Here is a 27,980-nt window from a genome sequence, read left to right on the forward strand (position 1 = left end):
TAACCAGGGGCACCACGTGACCAAACCGATCGCTTCCATGGTGATGTACCCAGAGCGGGCCTCTTGACCCGGAAATCAATCTGCCGTGATGAATGCTGGGTCATGTAGTCCACATCGGAAGATCGGACTAGGCAGAAGGCCCCTGGAAAAGGAAGTGAAAACGTTGCGAACGTAATGAGCGAATCTGGAGCGGAGAAGGGCGAGGAAGAGAGAAGGCATTAAGGGGAAGTGACGCTCTCCTCGCTCAGGGCGGAAGTTCCCCGCCCCACCCGTAAGAACTGGGATTTGACTAAAGGCAAAAGAGGATCTTGCCCGAGTTCCCGTTGTCCACGGCTCCTCCTCCTGTTACTGCGGGCGTGATTCCTGGGACTCAGGTATTTTCCTTTTGCTGTCCTGCGGCGCAGGCTTTGGCAGAGTTCTGCTGGAGTGCCGCTGGTGCTGGAGTAAGATGTAAAGAAATGAACGGGAGCAAGCAGGGAGAGAGGCGACATCTTCTTGTGCAGGGCTCAACCGTTGTAAACGCGTTGCTATCTACAGCCCTAAGTGCGATCCTTTCCGCCTGCCGTCCGCTTACCCGGACGGGAGATCCGGCTCAAGGCCAAGCTCAGAGCTCGCGTACTTTTTTTCAAATCCTGGTGTTTTAGGCCTTTACTCTCCTCGCCCTCCCCCCCAACCCCCTTTTCCTATTTCGCTTACCCTCCGGTTTTGGAGGGTTAATGGTTTTCTGTCATTTTTCCTTATCCTCATCACTTTAAGTTCTCTTTGAAAACGAACTTGATCTGGAGATAAATCTGTTTTTCCTTGTAGCTAACCTTCTTTTCCTCATAGGTTCTCAAAGTCTAATGCAGTTCCTCTGTGGGGCTCACCCCTTCCCCTCTCCCGCTCCCTCCGCAGCCCCAGCCTCCCTGCAGGATCCTCCCGCGTCTCTGCAGCCTTTCAGTATCCTGGAAACCGAGACTGCAAAGAATTTCAGCTGCTGTTGAAGTTCTTGGCATCACGGTCCTAAGAGAATTCTGCCCTGTAGATTTAGAGTTGATAATAGACGTTTCTTTGTTTTAGGCGAACTGTGAATTTGGTGAGCATTTTTTCCTTCTTGTAATTAAACTTAAGCGGAAACAATTGAAGAGCTGGAATGCCTGGTGTGAGGCTGAGTTCTTTGGAGTGTGGAAGAAAATATTTTTGGGAAGGAATAATACAGTTGCTTTTGAACGACCCAGTGAGAAAAGTCTGTTATCATTTGAAGTCCACAATTTATGCACTTAAAATGCAAGTGTTCCTACCCTGTTCTGTACCACATGTCTCTTAAATACTTTTTTAAGTCTTAGCGTACCAAACCACTTTATAAATAATTTTTGCTGGATAATGGAAGTTCAAAAATAACTTCTGGGTGTTGTCTTAAAGCACAATTTGATTATTATAGGTTTCTTTTTTCTTTTTCCCCTTTCTTTTGGGAGTAGAGTAAATGTAAATGGGGCTTGTGTAAACATGCATCCTTCTGTTTTGGTTTAAGTTCTAGGTTGTTACTTTGATTTTAATTAGTCATTTTGGTGTTTAAATGAATCTGCCTAAATTTGGTTTAACTAAAAAGAAAAAAAATTTTTTTTTTTAATTTTAGAGGCAGGGTAAGGGCAGGGGAGTGAAAACCAAGAGATGATTTTAGAAGTTGTCAATGAGAAGGAATGTCTAGTTCTCATATTTCCAGCGTAAGAAGTTCAAATTTATACTTTTACTCATGTATGCTCAGACTTCAGGAACTCAATTCAGACTTAACTAAAAGAATGATGTACCCATCAGAATGTACACATTAGAATGCCAGTTTATGTTGGAATAGAAGATAACCCTTTCCAGTAATCAGAATTTTCAGGTTGAAAATCCAGTGCACTCTTTTCTGTATGCAAGAACTTGGGAAGTTGTGTGGTAATCGTGGAACAAAGAAAGTGAACTTGGAAAGTCCTGAATTATATATCATCATCAAAATTATGGTAGAAGCTTAAGAATTACCCCTTCTCTCTATAAAGAATACTTTTTCAAGGGGCTTGGATACTTAAATCAACTAGTTATATCCTTTTCCTTGGAACAAAGCACGGTGAGTTTTCATTTTGACCACTTTTCTCAGGGCCCTGTAGATCACTATGTTACAGATTGCGGTCTATTTTATATGTTACCTTTAATTTCCTTGATGAAGACTTGGAAGATGCATTAGTCTTCATGGTGGATGGGACCAGGAAATGGGACCTTATCAGCACCCCATATATTACTATCTTTTAGAGTTATTTTTGTGGAAAATAAATCTCATCCAATTAATGTATATTCTGTTTATTTCTATTATGAAGTAGATTTTTAAAAAATCTTATTCTTGAATTCTAGGAATTGTGTACTGACTAGAAAAGTCTTTTATATTTAACCATATAGAGAGGTAGGATAAAAATTTTTAAATCAAATTCCAGAACAGTGGAATACACTATTAGGTGTATTAATAGTACACCTCTGAAAGTTGAAAGGGAGTAATTAAGAATACATTGAAAATAGCAAATTCAGATAAAAGAAGTTAAAATAATAATTTCAAGATAATTTCAGTAAGTTCAAGAAAGTTTACTTAAATTAATGGATTAGTTAGTTAAATTAAGGAATGTTTCTGATACATACCTTAATTTTTTGAGCTGAAGTTAAGGTAAACGCAATTGCCCTAAAAGCATCCTTTATTTCCACAGTCAGAATAAAATATTAATTGGTTGGATGAACCACTATAGTGTTTTCCTTGTTCTTACTCAGATTTTACAGACATCCAGGAATATTGGAAACCAGTTTGAATTCTGTAAACTGTTAAGAATTTTGTATAGTTTAAGAAATTATTGTGAAGAATTGCTATGGAAATGAAAGGTGCTATTAACATTAACAAGTAATTATAATTACACTATTATTTGAGTGTTTGCTGTGTGCCATACACTTTGCTGGGTACTTAATGAATATTAACTCATTGAATCCTCACAACAATTTTTTGAGGTTACATCATCTACATTTGTACTGTGGCACATTTTGTGGGTGTTTGCATCAGAAAGTAATTACTCAAATGAGTCAATTTAGCTGTTTGCTTAGAGCTTTGGAAAACTTTTGGTGGGGGAGAGTGTTGAAACTATAGGATAAAATTAGATTTTTCCATCATTAATCACTCATATCTATTATTATGTATTATTTGATTATATGTATTTTAATCTTCGTCTTTGGGTTTATGTTCTGAACCCTTTTGGTTTCTTGTTTGAGTCACAACTTTAATAAGGTTAAGAAATTATGAGCTTATTTTTATACATGTAGGATTAAACAGTTTTTCTTGATGTGTATCAGTGTTATATTTCATTTACTTAGGTGTATGCTCCAAATCCATTGTGCATTTCTGAGTCAAAATGCTACTTTTAAACAAAAAAAATTTTTGGTTGCATTTTAAGCACTAATCTGTTTGTTAACAGGATTTCACATTTTTTGTAACCAGTTTTTCAGTAGATGGTTTAATTATGTAACTTAGAGCTTTTAGTGGATGTAGTAGTGGCTTTGGGGACTTGCTTTCTTCTGTGTTATTTTGTAGTCTATGATATAATGACTGGTATTATAACAGGCTTCTAATTTTACTTTTGTTTCTCTAGATATAATGAAAGTCAATCTCAGAGAAAAGGAAAATATGCCAACTTGTTCCATAGGCTCACTGTCAAAATTATTATGCCATCATTAGTTGAATTCTTCTGTGAGGAAAATTGAACTGTGGGAAAGAAATTTAAACAATTCTTATTTCTCTTGACCATTTATTTGCTCTCTTTGTAGCAGATAATTGCCTCCCAGCTGATTTCAGCACCACTGTTTTGTAGCTTAGGTGTCAATTAAGTATACTAACTCACAACTTGACCTTTAATAGCTTGATTTCAGAATCTAAAATTGTGAAGCTGCTGTAGACTATGGAATGTTTGATTTTATTTTAAACTTATCTAATGTTATCTTTATATTGTGGATATTTATGTAATAAGAATGTGATTAGAAGTGAAGTACAATGCTATTACCTTTTTAAAACTTTTCAAATGGATACCATTTATTCAATTTTGACTAATCAATCCAGTTACCTGGATTTAGAGTACTCCTAAGTATTTGTTTTATGGTACCAAAATTAAAAACAAAAAAATATGGCAGGGATGTGGGGAAAGAAGAATCAATCCTACTATTATATAAATAACAGAAGGGAATGATTGTTCCATGGACCTCTCTTTATTTCATTTTAAAGCTCTGATGTATTCTTGTATCTGATTGACATAGTGTGTGTGTGTGTGTGTGTGTGTGTGTATATTTTATATATATGATCTGTCCTTTTTGGGTTTCTGTTCTGTACCTTTCTAGTTTCTTGTTTGAGTTAAAACTTGAATAAGATTAAGAAATTATGAGTTTTGGGGCTTCACTGTTGGCGCAGTGGTTGAGAGTCGGCCTGTCGATGCAAGGGACACGGGTTCGTGCCCCGGTCCGGGAAGATCCCACATGCCGCGGAGCGGCTGGGCCCGTGAGCCATGGCCGCTGAGCCTGCGCGTTCGGAGCCCGTGCTCCGCAACGGGAGAGGCCACAACAGTGAGAGGCCCGCGTACCGCAAAAAAATAAAAAATAAAAGAAATTACGAGTTTATAAGTGAGGCAGTATAACATAGTATTTAAGAACTCTGGAGACAGAGTGCAAAGGTTTAAATCTTGCCTTAGGCTTAATTTCTCTGTGCCTCAGATTTCTTCATCTGTTATATGGGGATAATAATAATAACGGTGCCTATCTCATGGTGTCACTCTGAGGATGAACGGAGTTAATACATGTAAAAAGCTTAGAACAGTAGCTGGTACATTATGGCAATCAAAGATATTCTAGATACTCTTTATAGAATAATTTAATCTTATCAGGAATAGCAACAATTATAAATTGGTTCAGTAAATATTTTAAGCAGGTCAACCTGATCAGCATTGTAATTTTTTTAATGTAATATGTAAAGAACATTGTTCTAAGGTTAAGAAAATATTGTAGTCCCAGTAACGTCTTAACTAATTGTGTTATCTTGTTAATTCATCTAAACTCTCTGAACTTCAGGTTCTTCATCTGTAAGTCTTATGTGAAGTTTAGTGCCATATAGTTTTTTCTTTGTTTCTTTTTTCCTGTACAAAATCTCATAAACATGCAATTGTAGAATAATGTAATGAACCCTTATGTACCTGTCACCCAGCTTCAGCAGGTATCAACTCATGGCATCATATCCATTTTTATCCAATCCCTCATCCTATATTAATTTGAAGCCAGTCCCTGACATCATTTTATCTACCGATATTTCAGTATGTATTTGTAAAAGATAAAAACTCTTAAAAAGAAAACTATGGTATTACTGTTCAACAACAAAGAATAAAATAACAGTGATTAGTTAATATAATCAATAATACAGTCAGGGTACAAAATTCCCAGTTGTCTCCTAAATGTTGTGTGTATGTGTGTGTATGTATATGATATGTGTGTGCATGCACCTGTATGAATCACAGGTTGTATTTGGTGTATAATGTCTTTTAAGTTTATAGTAATCTGTAGGTTCATTTTCATCCTATTTCTTTCCGTTTATTTGTTGAAGCCGTCTACGTTATTTATGCCATAAAATTTCTCACAGTCAGGATGTTTTTGCTGATTGCATCCTTCTGTTATAGTTTAACATGCTTTTTCTGTTTTCTTTATTTCTTATAAATTAATAGTTGGATCTAGTCTGTTGACTACATGTTTGATTTTGGGGTGTGTGTGTGTGTGTGTGGTGAGTCGGAGTATGCAAAAGTATTTATAGGTGGTATTATGATCTTCCATCAGAAGACCCTGATGTCTGGTTGTCTCTGTTTTTGTGACATTAGCAGCCCTTCATAATCAATGCCTACCTCTATTAATTCATTAAGATTGTAAAATGGTGATACTCTACCATTCCTTCTTTAATAACTGGAGTACTTTTATAAAGAAAAACTTATCCTCATCTATTTGGTAACCCAGTGGTACATTTGTTATAGGAAAGGCATGATAAATGCTTGATTCTTTCCCTTTATTTGCTAGGTTTCAAATAATGAGTTGATTCATTAGCATCCTCTAGTGGTGATCACTTTTTTTTAATTATTGTAATTTTATTATCATTATGAACTCATGGATTTAAGCATGTCTGCTGTGTTTTAATCAATTGCAGTTACTATAATTGATGATCAGTTTGTCCCATCTCTTTGACTAGTGAGAAGCCTATTCAGTTTGGCTCCTAAGTTTTTTATGACCTTAGACATCATTGATAGCTTTATTGATACCTAGTATGTAAAGGTTCCAAATTTATGGTGACATTTTCTGCCCCAGGTCTGGAATCAGCCATTTTTCCAAGGAGTTCTGTTCCCTTGGAAGGAAACAATATTTAGGGACCACATCTGGTGCTAGGAGGAGTGCTCTTTGCTACTGGGTTGGTTGTAATTTCTAGCCCTTTTCAGTAGAGCTAGGAAATACAATTTTTTTCTTAATGTACATTTTATACATTTGTATATCTCATATATTTCATATGTATATACATATGTATTAGTGTATATAATGTTGTTTCTCTGTATATTCTGATATTTTTAATTCAAAATCAGACTACAAGGTTTATATTTAATGTCTCAGTCTTACATCTTTCTCTTCTCCCATATTGAGAATCCCAGATCACAAATGACTCTAGGGACGATAGAATTAGAAATGTCATGTAATTATGCATTGTGGCAATACACAGTAACAGTTTCAGAATACAAATAACATTCACCAACAATGTGATTACTGAAAGTGGTGTAAAAATTTTTAGGGCATACCCCACTAGGGATGGACTATCAAATTACTGTTTTAAGGTTATTTGGAATGGTATGGTTAGGCTACTAACTAGATGAACATTGGGTTCCTTTGCTTCCTTTTATTTTCAAGTTTCTTATGGTTTGTGTTTTTAAGGTTTAATTTTGCTTTATAATTGTGTAAAATAATTCCCTAATTCCACAGTCAAATCAATAAATGGGATATATTCAAAGATGTGTAGCTTCTGTCTCTATCCTCCCCACTCTTTTCTCTCCCTTCTCTGTTAGGTAACCTTTTAAAAAATATACCATGTAATATTTCCTTTTTTTAAAAAAAAATAAGTAGGTATGTATATTTGTAACCTCCCCTTTCTTAAATAAATAGTGACATACTATACACACATTTCTCTTCCTTGCTTGGATCAGGGAGATCCTGCAGAGTTGTATATGCAGAGATTCCTCATTTCTATTCACGGCTGCATAGTACTCCATTGTGTGGATGTGCCATAGTTTTTTTCAGCCATTCTTTGGTTGGTGGGCATTAGAGTTGTAAAATTCTTGGTCAGTTGCCTCTTGGTCTCTCAAATATGAAAGTACAAAAGCATAAGGTATTATTCTTTAGCTTGTACAAATACACCTACAATTATTACCTTATGCATTTGTCTTTATATATTTTTTGCCAGTGTATTTTTTGGATAAATTCTTAGAAGTAGGATTGTTGGATCAAAGGGTAAATGCAAATGTAATTTTGCTAAACTTAACCAAATTTATCTCCAGAGGTCTGTATCATTCAGCATTCCCACAAGGATGTATGAGTGTGCCTCTTTCTTATGGCCTCACCAAGAGTATATTGTCAGGAGAGAATTGTTAACTCCATATAGTTTTAATTCATTTGATTATAACTGAAGTTGAGTGATTTTTCATATACTTAAGAATCATTTGTATTTTTTAACCATCTGTTCATTTCTTCAGCCTAATTTTTCTATAGGGCTAGAGTATTTTAGGAATGTTTTATTTATTGCTGATACATCTTTTATATATATTGTAATTTTTTTCTCAATCTCATTTATATTTTGTTCTTTGCTTATGATTTTTTTAGCTATTCAAAGTTTTTTAATGTAATTGATTTGATCTACTTTTTAACTTATTGCCCCTGGGTTTTGTACCATAGTTAGGAAACTGTTCTCTAATCTCAAGTTATAGAGGAATTCACTCCATTTTATTCTAATACTTGTATGATTCCATTTTTTACATTTATACCTTTGATCCATAAGGAATTTATCCTGGCATAGATATGTGGAAGGGATCTGATTTTATCTATTTTCCTGAGGCTCAGTTATCCCAACATGTTTATTTAAAAGTCCCTCTTTTCCTCACTGATTTTGAGATGCTGCCTTTATCATAAACTAAATTTGCATATATTAAACTATCTATTTCTGTATTTTCTATTTTTCACCATTGATTTGTTTCTCCAAACCAAACATTCTATTTAATCCACAACAAATTTTACAGATGAGAAAGTTCACGTTTAGAATAAGTAATTTGCCCAAAGTCTACAGCTACTAAGTTGTCAAATGTTGACTTGAACCCACTAATCTCTCTGGCCCTGAAATTCACACTTTTCCTCACTGTTCTTTCCTGTTTTCTATGGTACTTGTTCTTCATTCTGCACAAGGTTGTTATTGAGATAAATGAAACTGCCAGTGTAAAACTGACAAAGGTTAGGTTTTGAAGATTAGGAATTATTGCTTCTGTGAGTTATCTTTATAGCCATTTACGGGTAAATAACTAAGAACCAAGTATAGTCACAGTTGTAATTCATAATTTTGAAAGAGTAACAGTTATAATTTGCTATACTTTTTAAGCAGTTACACTTGTGCTGGAAATATTTTAACCGATTCTCAAACATTAGCATGCATAAAAATACTAATGCATTCTTAAAACACAGATTGCTGCCCCTTCCTTAGTTTCTGATTCCTTAGATGTGTGGTTGGGCTCTAGAATTTGCATTTCTAGCAGGTCCTAGGTGATGCTGATGCTGTTGGTGCAAGGATCGTATTTGGAGAACCATTGTTTAAAAGCTCTCTCTTTTTAAAGTTCTGTTAATTTCTCTTAAGTCAGATTTCTTGAGAGAGAAAAGGAGTCAAATTTAAAATGTTAAGAATGATGTTATGGCAAACCTCCAATGTAATTCATTTTAAGTTCCCTATATTTACCTTGCCCTTTTAAAGTTCTTAGTTCAAATTGTTTTGGTTACATGTTAAGAGTATAATCTCTTAAACTTTATTCTCAATACTTCTTAAAGGAATTAAACATCATGTCATTTGAATCCAGTACAATGATAGAAATATGTATGGGTTTTCTTTTATGAAGTCATCTTTACCAGTATCCTTCTTGAGTGGTTTTTAAACCTTTGATCATTTTTATTATTTTGGGGGGTAATAGGAAAGTGAGATAAAGGAAAAATACTACAGAGGGTATAAGTGTAGGGGAATAGCTTCATCGTGGCATTCTGGTGACATTGTGTCCACATAGGCAAAAGCTTGGACTGTGGGACTGAAGCTTATCTGGGTCTTGGAACACCTTGCGATTCTCCTGGAACATGAGAGGATGGATGGTCTTTAAGGAGCTGCTGCAAGGCCATCTCTGACCTACCTCTCTGTCACCCCTGGGAGTCTGCCGTGAGACAGTTTCTCTGCCTCCCTGGTGTGATGAGGTATGGGACTTTCGTGTCCCGCTGCCCCACAGAATAGAGCTCCAGAATATAAAACTGCTGCTGCTGTAGTTTGGGTTCTTCACAACTTGTATTGCTGCCGTACAGCCCCTTTTGTTTCTGTGTTGTCCTTTTTAGTATGTGGGACAAGGATCCAGGGAGCTTAGTCTTCTTTCACTGTCTGTAAGTAATAAACTGTTTAAATTTAAAAGTGGCTCGCTGTATCTTTTCTGGTCAAATTAGTCAGGTTTTGGCCTTGCCCTGTTTGTATTTATTCATTTGACAGTAAGTAAGCTTTGTTCCGTTTTTGGTGAGTGTGGAAGGGAGTCACATGGGTTTAGCTGGCAAAAACCGAGTCTTCTTAAGGAAGATAATGATAATAATAAATAGTACCTAATGATTATTGAGTGCTATGTGTACTATTTTGTCTGTGCTTTACAGATGAGAAAACTGAGACTTTAAGACCACTTTCCCAAGGTCACATAGCTATTAAATAGTACAAACAATATTGTAACCCTAGGAACCTGATTCCAGAGCCCAGCCTCTTAAAATTATACCATCCTGCATATCTGGATATGTGTCATATATACACAAACATATGTTCTTTTATGTGTTGCATGTGTACATATATATGTGTGTGTATGTATATTTACAAATCAGTATTGTAGTATGCTTTTATATCATGTTGATGGTAATTTACCAGTCTTGAATTGGATATACAAAAATTAGTATAAAGATCTATTACTGTATGATTTCTATTTATACTAAAAATTAATCTAACCGATAACTCATTAACTTGATTTGAGAATCAACAATTCTTCAATACTTTGTGTGGTCCAAGATGTCCACTGACATCTTGTACAAAGATGGTACCTTGTACAAAGTAGATTTCTTACCCAGTAGTAAGAGATGGTACAACACAGAAAGCAAAATACCTCTTAAGCAAACAACGTAAAAAAAATCACTAGTAATAAGATAACTTATTAATAATAAGATATTTATCATGAGCTTACTAAGTGATAAGCACTATTCTAAGCACTTTATATGCATAAATGCATTTAATCCTCAAAACAATCCTATATTATTGTATTATTACTGAGTAACTTTCACCCTTTGGTTTTTCACATAACTCTCAGATTTCCTTTTTTTTTTTTTTGACTCAACACCCATAAGATGTCTTGAATTTCTTCTCTTCATCAGGCCTTTTACTTTTAGATCCCTTTTAAAGGATGGTACTCCAAATCTGTATTCCAGATGTGGTCTGACATTTGCAGAGCCAAGTGGAATGTCTCCTCTCTAGTTCTGTATATTATAGTTCTATTAACGCACCTTAAACCTCCGTAAGATTAGTGTGCTAAAGTATTACTAAAATTAAAATCCCTAAACCCTTTAAACACATCCTACAGATGAGTCTTTTCTCTCTTTTTCTGTACTTGTATAGTTGTTTTGGAATCCACTATAGAATCTTAACATTTATCCCTCTTAAATTTCTTCTTATTAGATGTCAGGTCTTTTGGGATCCATGTTTTGTTAGCTGATGTATTTGCTGTCCTCTGCAGCTTCATATCATCTGCAAAGCTGAAGAGCCTGCCTGCAGTATTCTTCATCTAGGCCTTATGATATACCATCAGAAACCTCCCTCCAGGTGGACCTCATTTCATTAAGTAGTATATACTCTGGTGTGGTTGTCCAACCACTTGCTAATTTAGTTAACTGAACTAGCTTATATTTTTTGGTTTTGTTCTCAAAATCATAAAAGCATTATAAAATTCTTTACAAGTATCTAGTTAAACATTGTATATTTTTCTGATCTGCAAGTCTTCTAAATACATCAGAAAAAAAAAAAGATTAATCTGTGACACGTCTTCTTGTTAACTCATGCATCCTAGTCTTAGAGATCACTACATCCTCTTCTAAGTATTCACATTATCAAACCTTTGATCCTTTGTTTTAAAGTGTTATCTGAAATTAACATTAACCTTACCAGAATTTTAGTAGAAATTACACTCTTAGTTTTGAAAATAGTCTCCTGTCTTGTGGCACTGGCAATGATTCAGGGATCTCATTCACAGGTTCTTTTAAATATCTTGGAACATAATTGTTTGGTCTGGGAGAGATGTGAACTTACAAGGTAGCTAGGTCTCCTTTTTTTTTAATTTACTTTTTTAAAAGACTATTTTTTTTGAGCAGTTTTAGGTTCACAGCAAAATTAAGAGGAAGGTACAGAGGTTTCCCATTTACACCCTTTCCCAACACATGTGTACCTTCCCCCATTATCAACGTCCACCACCACGGTGGTGCATTTGTTACAGTTGATGAACTTATATCGACATGTCATTATCACCCAAAGTCCATAATTTACCATAAGGTTCACTTTTGGTGTTCTGTATTCTGTGGGTTAGGACAAATATATAATGATACATATCTACCATTATAATATCATATAGAGTAATTTCACTGTCCTAAAGATCCTGGGTGCTTTGCCTATTCATCCTCCGTCCCCCTTAACTCCTAGCAACCATTGATATTTTTACAGTCTCCATAGTTTTGCCTTTTCCAGAATGTCATATAATTGGAATCTTGCAGTATATAGCCTTTTCTGATTGGCTTCTTTTACTTGATAAGACATTTTTTCCATGTCTTTTCATAGCTTGACAGCTCATTTCTTTTAGCACTGAATAATATTTCATGGTCTTGTTGTACCATAGTTCATCCATTCATCTACTGAAGGACATATTGGTTGCTTCCAAGTGTTGGCACTTCAGAGTAAAGCGGCAATAAACATCCATGTGCAGGTTTTTGTGTGGACATAAGTTTTCAATTCATTTGGGTAAATACCAAGGAAGGCGATTGCAGGATTGTATGGTAAGAGTATGTTTAGTTTTATAAGAAGCTAACAAAGTGTCTTCCAAACTGGCTGTACAATTTTGCATTCCCACGGCCATGAATGAAAGTTCCTTTTGCCCTACATTCTGTCCAGCATTTGGTGTTCTCAGTATTCTGGGTTTTGACCATTCTAATAGGTGTGTGGTAGTATGTCGTTGTTTTAATATGCAGTTCCCTCATGACACATGATCTTGAACATCTTTTCATCTGCTTAGTTACCATCTGTATCTTCTCTGATGAGATATCTGTTAAGGTCTTTATTCCATTTTTTAATCAGATTATTACTTTTCTTGTTTAATTTTAAAATTTCTTTGTTTATTTTGAATAACAGTTCTTTATCAGTTGTGGTTTTTTGCAGATATTTTCTCCCAGTGTGTGGCTTGTCTTCTCATTCTCTTGACATTGTTTTTTGTGGTTTTTTGTTTTGTTTTGTTTTGTTTTATAGAGACATCCAACTTATCATTCTTTCTTGTGTGGATTGTACCTTTGGTGTCTTATCTAAAAAAAATCATTGCCATACCCAAGGTCATCTAGAATTTACTCCTGCGTTATCTTCTAAGTGTTTTATGGTTTTGCATTTTACATTTAGGTTTGTGATCCATTTTGAGTTAATTTTTGTGAAGGATATAAGTAAGGTCTGTGTCTAGATTCATTTATTACTTTACATTCCAGCACCATTTATTGAAAAGACTATCTTTTCTCCATCGTATTACCTTTCCTGCTTTGTTAAAGATCAGTTGACTGTATTTATGCGGGTCTGTTCCTAGACTCTCTGTTCAGTTCCATTGGTCTGTTTGTCTGTGCTTTCACCAGTACCGCACCATCTTGGTTACTACAGCTTTATAATAATGCTTGAATTTGGGTAGTGTCAGTTGTTCAACTTTATTCTTCTTTTTCAAAATTGAGTTGGCTATTCTGGGTCTTTTGCCTCCCCATAAAAACTTTAGAATCAGTTTGCAACATCCACAAAATAACTTGCTGGAATTTTGATTGGGATTGCATTGAATCTGAAGTGCAAGTCAGGAAGAACTGACATCTTGATAATGTTGAGTCATATTATCCATGAACATGGAATATCTCTCCATTTATTTAGCTAGTTCTTTGATTTCTTTTATTAGAGTTTTATAATTTTCCTCATATAGATCTCGTACCTAATTTTGTTAGATTTATATCTAAGTATTTCAATTTTTAGGTGTTAATGTAAATGGTTATATGTTTTAAATTTCAAATGCCACTTGTTCATTGCTGGTTTATAGAAAATTGATTGACTTTTGTATATTAACCTTGTATCTTGCAAACTTTCTATAATTGCCTATTAGTTCCACTGTCTTGGGTTTGTTTTTTTTTTTAATTGTTCTGGATTTTCTACCTAGACAGTCATGTCATCTGCCAACAAAGACAGTTTTGTTTCTTCCTTTCCAATCAGTGTGCCTTGTATTTCCCTTTCTCATCTCATTGTTTTAGCTAGGTGTCATTTTTCATTTCCTTCTCTTATTTTCTGTATCATTCACCTTTCCTGTTTGTTCACTTTTCATCCTGAATAACATCTTCTTGTTGAATCAGACAAATGAGAGTTGAGAGGGGTATGTTTCACAAAACAGCACTTATAATTAAATTAATTGCATGTAAAGGAATTGAGTACTTAAATGTTTATAGACTTTCAGATGAAGTTAATTTTGAACCAGCCTTTTGAAAATTTGAATTGGATGAAAAGAACACGGGAGAGGAGAAAGTTTATAGGCAAAATCTGGCAAATGTAAGAAAATATTTATATAGAGCTGTAGTAATTACATGAGCTTTATTGGAATGAAAGGTCATTATGGAAAGAATGGGAAATAGTGAAAGTGGGGATCATGAGAAGAGAATGAGACTTAAGTGCTGTATTCATAGCACTTCAAGTTGTGTGGAACTTTAAACTTTACAGAACAATTTTCATGTAACCTTCTGAGATAAGTGGGAGGTATTCTTATTTTATGGATGAAAAAATTAATACTTAGATTAAGAAATGTACCAATTCCATATAATAGTATATGACCCAGTTAGAACTAAAACTCATTATATTTCCAAGGTCCCTGTTCTTCGCTGATACTGTTACATTTCTGTTGCCTCACCGTAGTACCCTGTACTCATAACTCTTACAGTTTGTTATATGTTCCTGTGCATTATCTAATTTGATCCTCAAAAACCTTGTGAGATATATATAGTTCAGGTATTATTATGATCTCACTTTACAGATAAGGAAAATGAAGATAAGGTAAAGTTAATGATGTAAAGTAGCTAGGACTACTTTCTTAATCCTGTCACTTATTTGCTATATCTACTTGCTTTCCTGTTGTTCATTTTTCTCTTTTCAGTCTAGATGTTAACTTTTTCCATTAAACTGAGGCTGCAAGAAGTTAAACAAGTTTAAGAGGTCAACACTATAGTAAGTAAAAAGAACAGACCCAGATCTAAACATGTACCTTCTGGTTGCTGTTTTCTTACCAATATTCTGTTCTGGAATAAAGTACCTACTGGAAGACCAACAAGTTTCTTGAGACTTGTCGATACCCTGATTGAGAATTATTCTGTTAGATGTGTGCAAGATTAGTTGGAGAGATCAGAAGTGGAGGCTGGTGATATCAGCTATAATGTGGTCATGTTAACAAAATTTGTTAATGGACATAAAATTCAAATGAAACAAGTGTGAAATGATGATGTTCTTAATGAAGATAAAAGTTTTAATATTTGTATATTTGCACTTAAAAATGCATAGGAATGAAGTGCTGTACTCTCCCAGTCCTACCAAGATTTATTTTATTTAATAATGTTCAGAATTTTTAAGTCTATTTGATAATACTTTTAAAATAGGAACCAAATTTTCTGCTTTTTAAAATTATCCCCATTACTTGTATTTGAGGTATGAATGAGACAGGAAAGAGTTCATATTGTGTAGATGTCTTATATTCCTTTCATCTATTCTAAGCAACTGCTATGAGCCATTCTGAAGTATCCACGTGTTGATTTCTTATGGCTGCTATAACAAATTACCACAAACTCAGTTGCTTAAAATAACAGAACTTTATTCTGTCACAGTTATGGAGGCCAAACGTCTGAAATTATTATCACTGGGCTGAAATTAAGGTGTTGGCAGGGCTCTGTGCCCTCTGGAGGTTCTAGGGAAGACTGTGTTCCTTGCCTCTTCCAGCTTCTAGTGGCTGCCAATGTTAATTGGTTTGTGGCTGCATCAGTCCAATCTCTTTCTCTGTGGTCAGATTACCTTCTCTTCTTCTGTCTGTGTCAAATCTCCTTCTGCCTTCTTACAAGGTACGTGTGATTGCACTTAGGGCCCAACTAGATAACCCAGGATAATCTTCCCATTTCAAAATCCTTAATCATATCTGCACAGTCTTTTTTTTTTTTTTGCCATAAAAGTACCATTCAAAGTTTCCAGGGATTAGGATGCAGATGTCTTTTGGGGGAACAATTATTTAACCTACCCCAGTCCTTACTGCCTCTCACTTTTTCTTCTTCTTTTCTTTCTAGTCTCTTTTCTTCTTTTCTATTTTTAATCTTGTTCATCTTCCAGAAGCACGGAGTGTGCTTAATATCTATAATAAAGGAGTTGAATGATTGTTAACTTCCCTTCTAACTCTAAAAGCCTCTGTCTAGTATTTAGTATTTAAAAAACAACAAACATGCAGATAAACAACAAATCTCAGTTATTTTGTGCTACCTGTAAAAGTAATCATTTGCAAGATTATTTTGAAATAACTATTCATGCTTTTTGTTTTTCTGTAGATGGACCACACATCCCCGACCTACATGCTTGCTAACTTAACCCACTTACATTCTGAACAACTTCTACAGGGCTTGAATCTTCTTCGTCAACATCACGAACTCTGTGACATCATTCTTCGAGTAGGTGATGTTAAAATCCATGCTCACAAAGTGGTACTTGCCAGCATCAGCCCATATTTCAAAGCTATGTTTACTGGAAACCTTTCTGAAAAAGAGAACAGTGAGGTTGAGTTTCAGTGCATTGATGAAACTGCTCTCCAGGCCATTGTGGAATATGCCTATACAGGGACTGTTTTTATTTCACAGGACACAGTTGAATCTCTCCTTCCAGCAGCAAACCTACTCCAGATAAAACTTGTCCTGAAAGAATGTTGTGCATTTCTTGAAAGCCAACTTGATCCTGGTAATTGTATTGGAATTTCTCGCTTTGCAGAGACATATGGTTGTCATGACCTTTATTTGGCAGCCACTAAATACATATGCCAGAATTTTGAGGCAGTTTGCCAGACTGAAGAGTTTTTTGAGCTTACGCATGCTGATTTGGATGAAATTGTTTCCAATGACTGTTTGAATGTAGCTACTGAAGAGACTGTTTTTTATGCACTTGAGTCTTGGATCAAGTATGACGTCCAAGAACGCCAGAAATACTTAGCACAGCTACTTAACAGTGTACGATTACCATTGCTGAGTGTTAAGTTTCTCACTAGATTATATGAAGCAAATCATCTTATTCGTGACGATCGCACTTGTAAACATCTTTTGAATGAAGCTCTGAAGTACCACTTTATGCCTGAACACAGACTGTCTCATCAGACAGTCTTGATGACACGACCTCGCTGTGCTCCCAAAGTACTTTGTGCAGTAGGAGGAAAATCTGGACTGTTTGCCTGTTTGGATAGGTAAATAGAAGGCTTTTAAAGGATTGATGCTAATAGATTTTATACTCTTAAAATTTGCTAATTTATTATATTTTTAAAATAGTTTGATTTTCCTGTTTATTTGCTTCTTTTTGTTGTTTTCTTTTTAAATCACTTACCTGATTATTTTAATCACATTGTCGTCCATTCTCTACAACACTCTCAATTTTAAACACCTCTCCTCCCTCCCAGTGCACAAACTTTATCCATCCTGGTTATTCACGAACTTTTCTTCCATTTCATGCCCTTTTTTCCTTTGTGAAATCATTTACATCTTTCTTTATATGAGTCAGACCAGGTCAGAGGGGATTTATTATTGCTAGCTATATCAAAAAATGCTAAAGAGGAGAGCTAGGAATTTGTGATGAGAGCAGACTGGGACAAGAATATGTTTGAATGAATACAGTTAATCAGAGTAACCACCAAAAAAATAAAAAAAACAGGATATTGATATAAATCATGGACTTTACATGCAATTTATTTTCTTCAGTGTAAATATTTTTTTAACAACAGTAGTAAAAAGTGCTTTCTTTTCTGATAATTTAGAGTAGGAGTTGTCAGACTTTTTCTATAAAGAGCCAAATAGTAAATATTTTCAATTTTGTCGCCGTCATATGGTCTCTGTTGTAACTACCCAAGTCTGCCATTGTAGTGCAAGAGCAGCCATAGGTAATACATAAACAAATGAGCATGGCTGTGTTCCAATAAAACTGTACTTACAAAAGTAGCTGGTGGGCTGAATTTGGCCCATGGCCATCATTGATTTAGAGCATTCTACAAGTAACTTTTTTTGTTTGTTTGTTTATTTGTTTAATTTTTATTTTATATTGGAGTATAGTTGATTAACAATGTTGTGTTATACAAATAACTTTTATACATTGAAAATATAGCTGGATGTTACCTTCCTTTTCCCTTAAATGGGATTGCTTTATGAAAACTTTTATGTTTAATTTATTTCTTTAATATTTAATATTCTAAATATTAGAATAAATATTAGAATATTTAACATTCTAAAATATTTTGAAACATTGGGTAGATTGCATTTCTTTCCTCCAATAGGAGGAAACTGTTGATGTTTTATCAATGTCAATTGATATGTCCTTTATCTTTTAAAAAGTCTCAGTGTACATTTTAATTGTGGTCTAAAACTAGTATTGTTGAGATTGGGCTAACAATAGCTTTAAAGTTCCCTTGTGCCCCTCCTTGATGCCATCTCCTTCTCTCCCCCAGAAGTAACCAGTATTTTTAGTTTTTAATGTATTATTCTCTTGCTTTTTGTTATAATTTTACCACATATTATATGTGCCCCAGTATATAGTTAGGTTTTACACATTTTTATGTAAATGCAGTGGTACCATGTATATTCTTCAGAGATGTGTTTTATCATTGAGCAGTAAGTTTATGAAATTGAGATTGCATGAGGAAATAATTCATTTAGTTTCGTTGGCGTATGGTATTATAGTAGATGGACATAATACAACATTTTCTTTCTACTATGAATATGATGACTGAAAATTAATTGAAATGTTTCACATATACAGAAAAGTCCACAAATTCCAAGTGTACAGCTCAATGAATTATCACAAAGCAAACATTACAAACCATTTCAAGAAAAGAACATGAACAACACCCAGAAACCACCCTTAAGGTCCCTCCCTGTCCTCCCCAAAGGTAACCACCACCCTCATTTCTAATCTAGAGATTAGAAGTGTTTTTGAACTTGATAGAAATGAAACTATACTGAATATATTCTTTTGAATTTGGCTTGTTTCCCTCAACATTATATGTGTAAGATTCATCGCTGTTACATGTAGTTGTAGTTTGTTCATTTTCATTGCTGTATAGTATTTTCTTATATGATATGCACAATTTACTTATCCATTTTATGGTTGATGAAAAATTTGGATTGTTTCCGGTTTTCAACTATTACAAATAATGCTACTGTGAACACTGTTGTACATATACATATGTGTGCATTTCTGTTGGGTGCATATCTAAGAATGGAATTGCTTTGTCATGGGGTGGGTATACCACATCTTATTTATCCATTCTCCTTTTGATAGATGACTGTGTTGAGCTGCTGTAAACCTTTCTCTATTTGTGTTCTTTTGCAAAACTGGCTGTAATAGGCATTCAGTAGAGTAGATACACAGGAATGAAATTGCTGTATCAGAGCATACGTGTATCTTCAGTTTTGCCAGATATTGTTTATGGGCCATTTTGATGTTTTAAATTTAATTTTTTCTGCTTATTCTTTAGTGTGGAGATGTACTTTCCTCAGAATGACTCTTGGATTGGTTTGGCACCCCTAAACATTCCTCGCTATGAATTTGGAATATGCGTTTTAGACCAAAAAGTGTATGTTATAGGTGGTATTGAAACTAACGTGCGTCCTGGCATCACTATCAGAAAACATGAAAATTCAGTCGAATGCTGGAATCCTGATACAAATACCTGGACTTCTCTTGAGAGAATGAATGAGAGCCGAAGTACCCTTGGAGTAGTGGTACTTGCAGGAGAACTTTATGCTTTAGGTGGTTATGATGGACAGTCTTATTTACAATCAGTAGAGAAGTATATTCCCAAAGTAAGAAAGTGGCAACCTGTGGCACCAATGACTACAACAAGAAGTTGTTTTGCCGCAGCTGTGTTGGATGGAATGATATATGCCATTGGTGGGTATGGTCCTGCCCACATGAACAGGTATTTAACTTAATCAAGTTGTATATGCTTGTAGATTTTTTAAAGTATCATTAACAATGATTTCTGGATTTTAAACAATTTGTGTGTATGAATGAACTTCCCTTTTTAATTTTTAAAGTAATATTGATAGACATTTGGGAAACTTAACCGCTCCACAAGTATAATTGTAATTGGTTTACATGGAGATTTAATACAAACCGAAAACTCAAATCCCTTTTATTAAATTTTACATTCATTCATTCAATATAAATGGACTAGATTTTAGAATTCAGAAATCTGAAAATAAGATGAAGTTAGATAACTTTAGATTTGGGGTGGTGTGTGTATGTGTAAATGTGTGTGTCTGTATGTGTGTGTATGGATGGATGATCTGTTACTATGTTGTTTAGTAGAATAAAAAAGTGGAAAATGTAATTTCTATATGCTTACACAATATTATAACACATCATAAACTTTAAGCCTTATTTAAATATTCCGTTCTGGATTCTTATTCTGTAATCATACATGTATCATTATGTATCTGAGCTGTGCTGAAATTTAAATGTGAGATTTCTGTATTTTATAGTATTCTCTGAATAAAGGAGAAATATATATATAAGAAAAACAAAAGCATAAAGTGCTTATATGGAAAATTAATCATAATTCTGAACCTTTGTTGAAAGTCGATCTTCCAAAGATTTTATCTCTAATAGTATTATATCTCTAATAGTGGTATGTGTTTTATTTATCGTGAGCATTTTAATAAAAGAGAGTATGTGGTGGTTTGTTAACAGGCTGAGAAAGTAATGACACAGCAGCATTTCATCTATAAATTTTTATTTCTGTGTAGGCTAAATTTTTCTCCCTTTTTATTGTTCCTTTAGTTGAAGGAAAAGTATTTGGGACCCAGACATGCATTTCTATTTTTTGAAAAGCTGCTAACAGAAATTTCTAAGATAAAAGGTTAAGTACTTTAATTTTGAGATAATGCTTTTGAAGTTTGAGTTCTTGTTACAGTTTTTCACAGGATTTTTCTTGTCTAGTGATTTTGCTCTAACGGTTTTTATCCTGGTGTCCTTTCAGAAATAGTTGTAGTTTAGTCTTCTAGTCTAGTCTAGTCCCTATTCTGAACTTACTCTCAAATGCTTTAGGCTTTCCTGAGAAGTTAGGTTAGGACCAGAACAAGCTCAACCAACTTGCCTTTGCACCCCTTCAGGGAAAGTGTAGGCTTAAAGACCTTCTGGGATTTTCCAGGAAAGCTTATTTGGAAATTCTGATTTGATTTGAATTTCCATAATGCAACTTGGAAATGCCAAGAATTCTCTGGCATACAGACTTTATTTAAATCTGTGAATTCTCATAAATTACTCTGATTATTATAATCATTACGATAATCATTATGATTAGCCGGTTTTTGTTATGAAGTATGTAGTGTTTGCTTTACAGTTAGTCACCATGAATTCACCTATAAGAAAAAAATTCCTTTTCTTTCCTTCTCTTCATCTTCCCTTTTCCTTAGCTGTGTGGAAAATCCTTAGTATCTTTAGGAACCATCTATATTCAGTTTGTGATTTTCAGAGTCCTTTCACATGCATACTCATTGGACTTTATTCATGAATCCTTGAGGTTATATTATTCCCATGTTTACAGGAAATGACTTATCCAGGAGAAACAAATCCAAAGTGATAGGTCTAAGTATGTAATATTAGTACTTGCACCCAGATTTTCTGACTTCAGATGCTCCATGCTTTTAATACACCTTGCTGCTTGTACAATATAATAGAGTAGGGTATGGCTATTATTGCACCAGTCTACAAGGTAAGCTTTTATCCCTGTGATTTTATCAGCAAAATCTGAACATTTGGGACAAACTACTCTTGTTTTATATCTGTCCGTTTGCACTTTTAAAACTCTGGTGGGTTTTAGTTGCTTTAGTAGGAAGAGTGACACAAAGGATATGTGAATTAATTCTTTCTTTTGTGAATATTTGCAGTGTGGAGCGTTATGATCCAAGTAAGGACTCCTGGGAGATGGTTGCATCTATGGCAGATAAAAGGATTCACTTTGGTGTGGGTGTCATGCTAGGCTTTATTTTTGTGGTGGGTGGACATAATGGTGTTTCACATTTGTCAAGCATTGAAAGATATGACCCTCATCAAAATCAGTGGACTGTGTGTAGACCAATGAAAGAACCCAGAACAGGTAATAATAACATACCAATTTCTAAACATATAGGACAATATTTTTTATAGTGATGTTCTTGAAATAGTAGTTTCTTGGGATATAACAGTAAGAGTATTATTACTTGTCCAGAAAAAACTTTTCTTGTGATAAACTTGACTGACAACTTGATTAGACAAAATTATATAGATTTTTTTACTGTGATTTTAATATGCCAATGTGCATATTGTTATTTTTTAAACTTCTACAACACATCTTGAGAAATGCTCATAATAGAAAGTATCTTATAGAAGCTCTTTGTGTCCATGTAACAAATGTAATTGTTTTATATGTTACACACACACGTGCACACACACCCAGGATCCTAGGGTTGTTCTATTTTGTTTTTTATTGTACATCAGGAGTCTGTATATTACTTTCAGATGTTCTCTCCTCCTAAAGGGGTATAGTTATAGTTGATCTAGAAAGAGTTGGGTTTCAGGTTTCATAAAGAAAAACAAATACACCTTTGAGGAAATTATCCTTAAACCCAAACTCAAATCACATTATTTTAAAAGGAACGTTTTAAGTTACTGGTGGAAATGCTTTAGGAGTATTCCTTGCATTTATGATTAAAGAAACTCCTGAAAAATAAACATACGAAGGAAATTGAAAGGCTTGTTTACTAGAATTAGTTTCTGTGGTACCATTGAGAAGGAAAACCATAAAACAATGAAAATGTAAAATATTTGGGTAGCCTTGTTCTTTTTAGAACTATATATATATATAAAGTAAAATTTTTAAGCATAAATTATTTAGTTTATATATATTTAAAATTTTAACACATTTGAAAACAAAAATTAATGAATTTTGAAAAATATAAATATAAATGGAGAAGAAAGCATATGGGAAGATATATACTACATTCTTAATATTTAACTCTGGTGGAGAGAGGGAGAGTAGGATTGAGGAGAGATGAAGGAAGACTTCAGCTCTTTTACATATACTAAGGGATTTTTTTCCACTAAGCACATATTGCTATATTGCTTGTATAATTAATAATAGGTTATTGAAATGTATTTTAAGAAAACATTTAAATGCAAATTTAATTTAGTGCGAAGTCTGCTTCATGGTTAACATATTTTTTTCCCCTATTTTTACCCACCTTTCCTAGGAGTTGGTGCTGCAGTAATTGATAACTACCTTTATGTAGTGGGTGGTCACTCAGGGTCTTCCTATCTGAATACCGTGCAGAAATATGACCCTATCTCAGATACATGGCTGGATTCAGCTGGCATGATATACTGTCGCTGCAATTTTGGATTAACTGCACTTTGACAAGTGTGGACTTGTGGAAATAGCGTAGTGATGAACCTTGTGCTGCATGAAAGGATGCCCAGTTTTCTGAAGCCCAAAAGCTACATTGCTTCCTTTTTAACTTGAAATGGCATGAAGACTCAAAGTTTTGTTGGGTACTTTGAACTGACAAGTAGCTTTGGTTGCTCTTGATTATACAGTGAATCGATAATCCAAGAAAAAAAAAAAAAAAGGAAAGATCTTGCCAATTGAATTGTGCACTTTTTTTCCCTAATACTGGGATAGAATAGTTTTATGTTCATAAGCGTACATGTGGAGAAAACCTTGCTGCTTTTTAAAAAAAAATTAGCTTTCTTCCCCCTCCTTGTTCTGCACCGTTTTTTACCGGGATGAGAGATACTTAGATGCTGGAGTATACTGAGTGACTAGACAGAGTGCTGATACTATCTGTTGGATATAAATTCATATGCTTCACATTTTAAACAAAGGGCTGCTTTTTTTTTTTTCTGGTACTTTTAAGAGTTGTAAATTACATGCCATACTGAGTCACCTGGATATTCTTACTGCTAAATGGCTTTAGGGCTGGGCATGTAATAAGTTTGCAAGATAAATGCATTTACTGTCATGATTTCGGGTCCTATTTTAAGCAATCAGATACTTACTGTGTATGCCTTTTTTATATGGGCAGGTTAATGCTGGATGAATTTAGTTACCCATCTATGGTATGCTAAGCATGGATAGAAAGAGTTAAGCATATCAGTTTCAATTTTTTTTTAGTAGTCCAGCAGGCTTCCCAGTGTTGATGTAAATATTCGACAAATGTTTAGTACCACTCTTAGTGCACATTGAGTTTTTTCATATATGCTTACAATAATTTTAGTTTTTTTAAGACTTTTGTTTGCTTTTTCAAAGTATTCAGATATAAAAATGGTGCTAACTGTAGGATCTGTAACAAGGCTATACCAATGTTCTTTTGGATGTTAAATATGAGATATGCATGACATGTTTTGATAGTATTTTTCATTTTTACCAGCTTGGTTCATTTGTGCTTATTAAAAATGTTAGTGTTTATACTAATATTTACATCCAAAAAAACATTCAGATGGCCTGTTATGCTTTTCATGGTTCCTGAATAGTGATTTAAAGAAAGATACATTTTATCTTCTTTCTTCTTGTGCTAGATGTTATATGCCCTTCTTAAAAACAGAAATATATGCATTAAATATAAAGCACTAGGCAGTTAAGCATTATTTTGTACATTTCTTAGGTAACTGAATATTTTAAAGTTATTGAGGAAAACTGGAACTTGATGTTTACTTGAGTAATGGTTCTAAATTCAGTTCCACTTTGACTAAAGAAACGATCTTTTAAAGCAAAATTGTTTGCTTTACCCAGGTGACAGCTTATTTAAAAGAACTGGTTAATTCATTTTGTTTTGCATGTTTTAGTAAATGTCTCTTAATCTTGAATACATTACTTTGCATTTTATTAGGATGTTGGTACTTGTATTTTTGGTACTGTAGTCATTTTGTTTTCCTTCCCTTGATTTTTTCTTTCTCTTTTCTTTTTTTTTAACTTCCCACTATCTCTTTATAGTCTCTACAAAACTATATTTGTTTCCTAAGAAAAAGTTCATATTGCATTCTTAAGTGCCATAATGTTCAGAACTATTGTTAAGAAGCCATTTGTAATTATAAAACATAGGTTCATTTCTTAGCATATATGTTATATCTTGAAAACTATAGCCAGGCAATTTTCAGTTTTCCTTGTTCTTCCATAAACTGCCAGTTGTAGACTTAAGTATATACTGCAAAACTGTGTGAACTCATCTTTAATCATATAAGTAGTTTCATGCTTTATAAATATTTGCACAGATTATAAAACCTTGCAAGTGATTTTTAGTCTCTTTCTAATTAAGAACTCAACAGGAGCTACTAATAATATTGACAGTCTGAATATTTTCTATGTTGCTTGTTTGAATAACTTAATGATATATAGCAATAACTTTATAATTGATTTGAATAAATCTGTTGAATAGAAACAAGGTGCACTATTGTGATTGGCCTAGACTTTATTTAAAGAAAGCAATTTAAAATAGATTCCATCACATACTTAATTTTAAATCCCCATCTCAATTTTCTTTCTGTTTATATCAATCAGAAAGAATTGTTATTCTTGATAACATTAACAATGTTAATTATTAAGTACATCCTATTACACTGTTTTTAAGCCCCTCTCCCCAGAAGATAAGGGAATTTGAAAGACTATAGAAATTTATTTTAATTGTAAACAGATCTATACTATACATTTTATTTTCACAATGTTTTCCTCACATATCATCCCCACTATCAAATTAGTATAAAATATATAATCGTTTGGTAAATTAGACCAAAGACATAAGTTGATCATTGTTTTGGAAGAATCCAAATTTCATCTCAGTGAAGACTAAATATGAAACATTTTGGGCAGTAGTAAGAGCAATATACTAGAGAACAAATTATGAAACCCTGTGAAAGGAAAAGAAAAAAAACCCCCAAATTTAGAAATATTTATTTTAGGTTTGCTAAACCTACTTAATTGTGCATAAGAACCAGAGGTATTATGACCTGACAGCTGGTAACTTTACAATAGAGCCTTCTCATTCAGCTTGTGAGAAGTTTCATCATGAATACTTTGCTGACAAATTGTGAATTTAACGCCACATTTCTAGTGTTAACAAGGTTCGAAATGTTTGATTATAAATTCCCAGGGTTAAAGATTTTAGAAATAATTTTATATACTCAGGCAAGGAGGAGAAAGCTATTTAAGATTGCCCAGAACTATTTTGGAAAAAAGTAACAGTGGGAAATAGAAATTAATTTAATCATTTAGAAGATAATTGCCTTCTATAATTATGTTATGAAGACTTAATCTGTTAGAAATGTTTGGCTATTTAATATTTGTTAAATATAGTAATAGAACTCAAGTGATTTTTAATGTAACCCAAAGGATAGTTATATAAATTCCATATATTATTGATAATACTGTTTTAAACATGAATGAATATTACATTTTAGGACGTGGTATCAAAGTAATAGGAGAATGGCATTAGGTTTTTGTTTTTGTTTTTCGCGGTACGCGGGCCTCTCACTGCTGTGGCCTCTCCCGTTGCGGAGCACAGGCTCCGGACGCGCAGGCCCAGCGGCCACGGCCCACGGGCCCAGCCGCTCCGCTGCACACGGGATCCTTCCGAACGGGGGCACGAACTCGCGCCCCCCGCATCGGCAGGCGGACTCCCAACCACTGCGCCACCAGGGAAGCCCTGGCATTAGGTTTTGAAAAATTATTTTGATAACTTGACAAATATGGAGGGTCTACTATATGGGATACTGTGCTAGATGCTATGGGGGCTAGAAATATAAATAAGATATAGTCTTTTCACCCAAAGAGTAAAATATAGTAAGGGAGACCTGTACCCAAATAACTATTATGGTAAAGTGTGAATCTAATTCCTTATTTCCGACATCATGAAAAGTGATTGGAGATCCAATTTATGTATAAACATTTGTGTCCTCTAGCGTCCAATTAGGTTTTATTGACATGAAAGAGAATTATTTAAAAGCTAATATTTATAGAACTCCAACTTTCCTAAAATTGGATAATATATTTTCTAGTAGAAAAACAGAATTATAGAAACTTAAAATAATATTATGTTATCAAGGCTCTGGCTAACATTGAAGGAAATATATGTAAATATAATGCTGTTTGTTTTCAGTTTTGGTGTTTGATTTCTGGTATTGTCACCGAAGTGCTCATTTTCAGGAAAATCAGATTCTACAATAAATACACTGCTTAAAGTTCAATAAACTTGTGATAACCTCTATAACCTCTGTAGTTTGAAAGTTAATAACTTATAAAGATGTCACACGTCAAGTTAACATCCAGTTCTACTTCTTAACCTTTTTTTTTCCTTTGTAAGACAGCACTTTAGTTAGACATGATTTAATTAGATACAATTATTCTGTGGCTGGATGTTTATTAGATTTTCACTTACAGTATATTGACTCAGTATTGATTCACATTTGAAGAGTGAGGAATACAATAAATTTTAAATATTGCAGGTTTACAGGTTTTCTTCCTGGTGTGAATATGGAGTCAAAAATCCAGTTTACATCTCTGCAGAGAGAAAAATTGTTATCCATATCTTTTTATTTTATACATATTTAACTAGAGATAATTTATTGTTAATTTTGTCAAGTTATCATGTGTTAAGTCCCATTTATTTTAAAATCCTAAGCAAAAAGTTCCAAGTTTGCCTTAAAAACGAGTGAAATTAAAGAACTGGATGATAATGCCTATATTTTTGCCTTATGAATTGTGCTGTATCATAAACCAGAGATGGTTTTGATTTTAACAGGATTTTGAAATTTTGTAGATGTAGAGTACTAATATCTGTACTCTCTTGCAAAGAATGTGATCTAGTTGTGGATTATGTTAATGTTTAAATGTTTTTGTATATGTATTTTACCTCTGAATATGTATCTTTTTAGCATCAGGGTTTTATTTTTGTTTACATAGTAAAGTGGCATTTAACTTGTTGAAGGTTGTATTCTTTTGTCTTTTATTTTTAAAGTTCTTTGTGTGTACTATTGTGGTAATGCTCTGTACTGAGTATGGTTAAATTTCATTTAATGTGAAATATTAAAAATAAATTTGAGA

At 33.9% G+C, this 27,980-nt stretch overlaps 1 protein-coding gene across 2 annotated transcripts; it reads left to right on the top strand.

The window, feature by feature from the left end:
- Positions 1-167: 167 nt before the first annotated feature.
- Positions 168-27,980, top strand: KLHL28 (kelch like family member 28). 2 transcript variants are annotated; one of them, XM_060004633.1, is made up of 5 exons: positions 168-374; positions 16,207-17,105; positions 19,383-19,826; positions 21,799-22,007; positions 23,140-27,980. In XM_060004633.1, exons 2-5 carry the CDS (start codon positions 16,207-16,209, stop codon positions 23,301-23,303), a joined length of 1,716 nt encoding a protein of 571 aa, XP_059860616.1. In that variant the 5' UTR covers positions 168-374; the 3' UTR covers positions 23,304-27,980. The 2 variants fall into 2 exon arrangements, with proteins under 2 accessions (XP_059860616.1, XP_059860617.1); XM_060004634.1 differs by lacking the exon at positions 168-374 and adding an exon at positions 835-2,086.

This window comes from Delphinus delphis, chromosome 2 (assembly GCF_949987515.2).
Source record: "Delphinus delphis chromosome 2, mDelDel1.2, whole genome shotgun sequence".
Classification (NCBI taxonomy): domain Eukaryota; kingdom Metazoa; phylum Chordata; class Mammalia; order Artiodactyla; family Delphinidae; genus Delphinus; species Delphinus delphis.

Bases quoted from the DNA above. Each gene is read 5' to 3' on its own strand.
- KLHL28 (XM_060004633.1), top strand. From the start codon at position 16,207: ATGGACCACACATCCCCGACCTACATGCTTGCTAACTTAACCCACTTA. The intron at 17,106-19,382 runs GTAAATAGAAGG...CTTATTCTTTAG, and splicing joins CTGTTTGCCTGTTTGGATAG to TGTGGAGATGTACTTTCCTC. The intron at 22,008-23,139 runs GTAATAATAACA...CACCTTTCCTAG, and splicing joins AATGAAAGAACCCAGAACAG to GAGTTGGTGCTGCAGTAATT.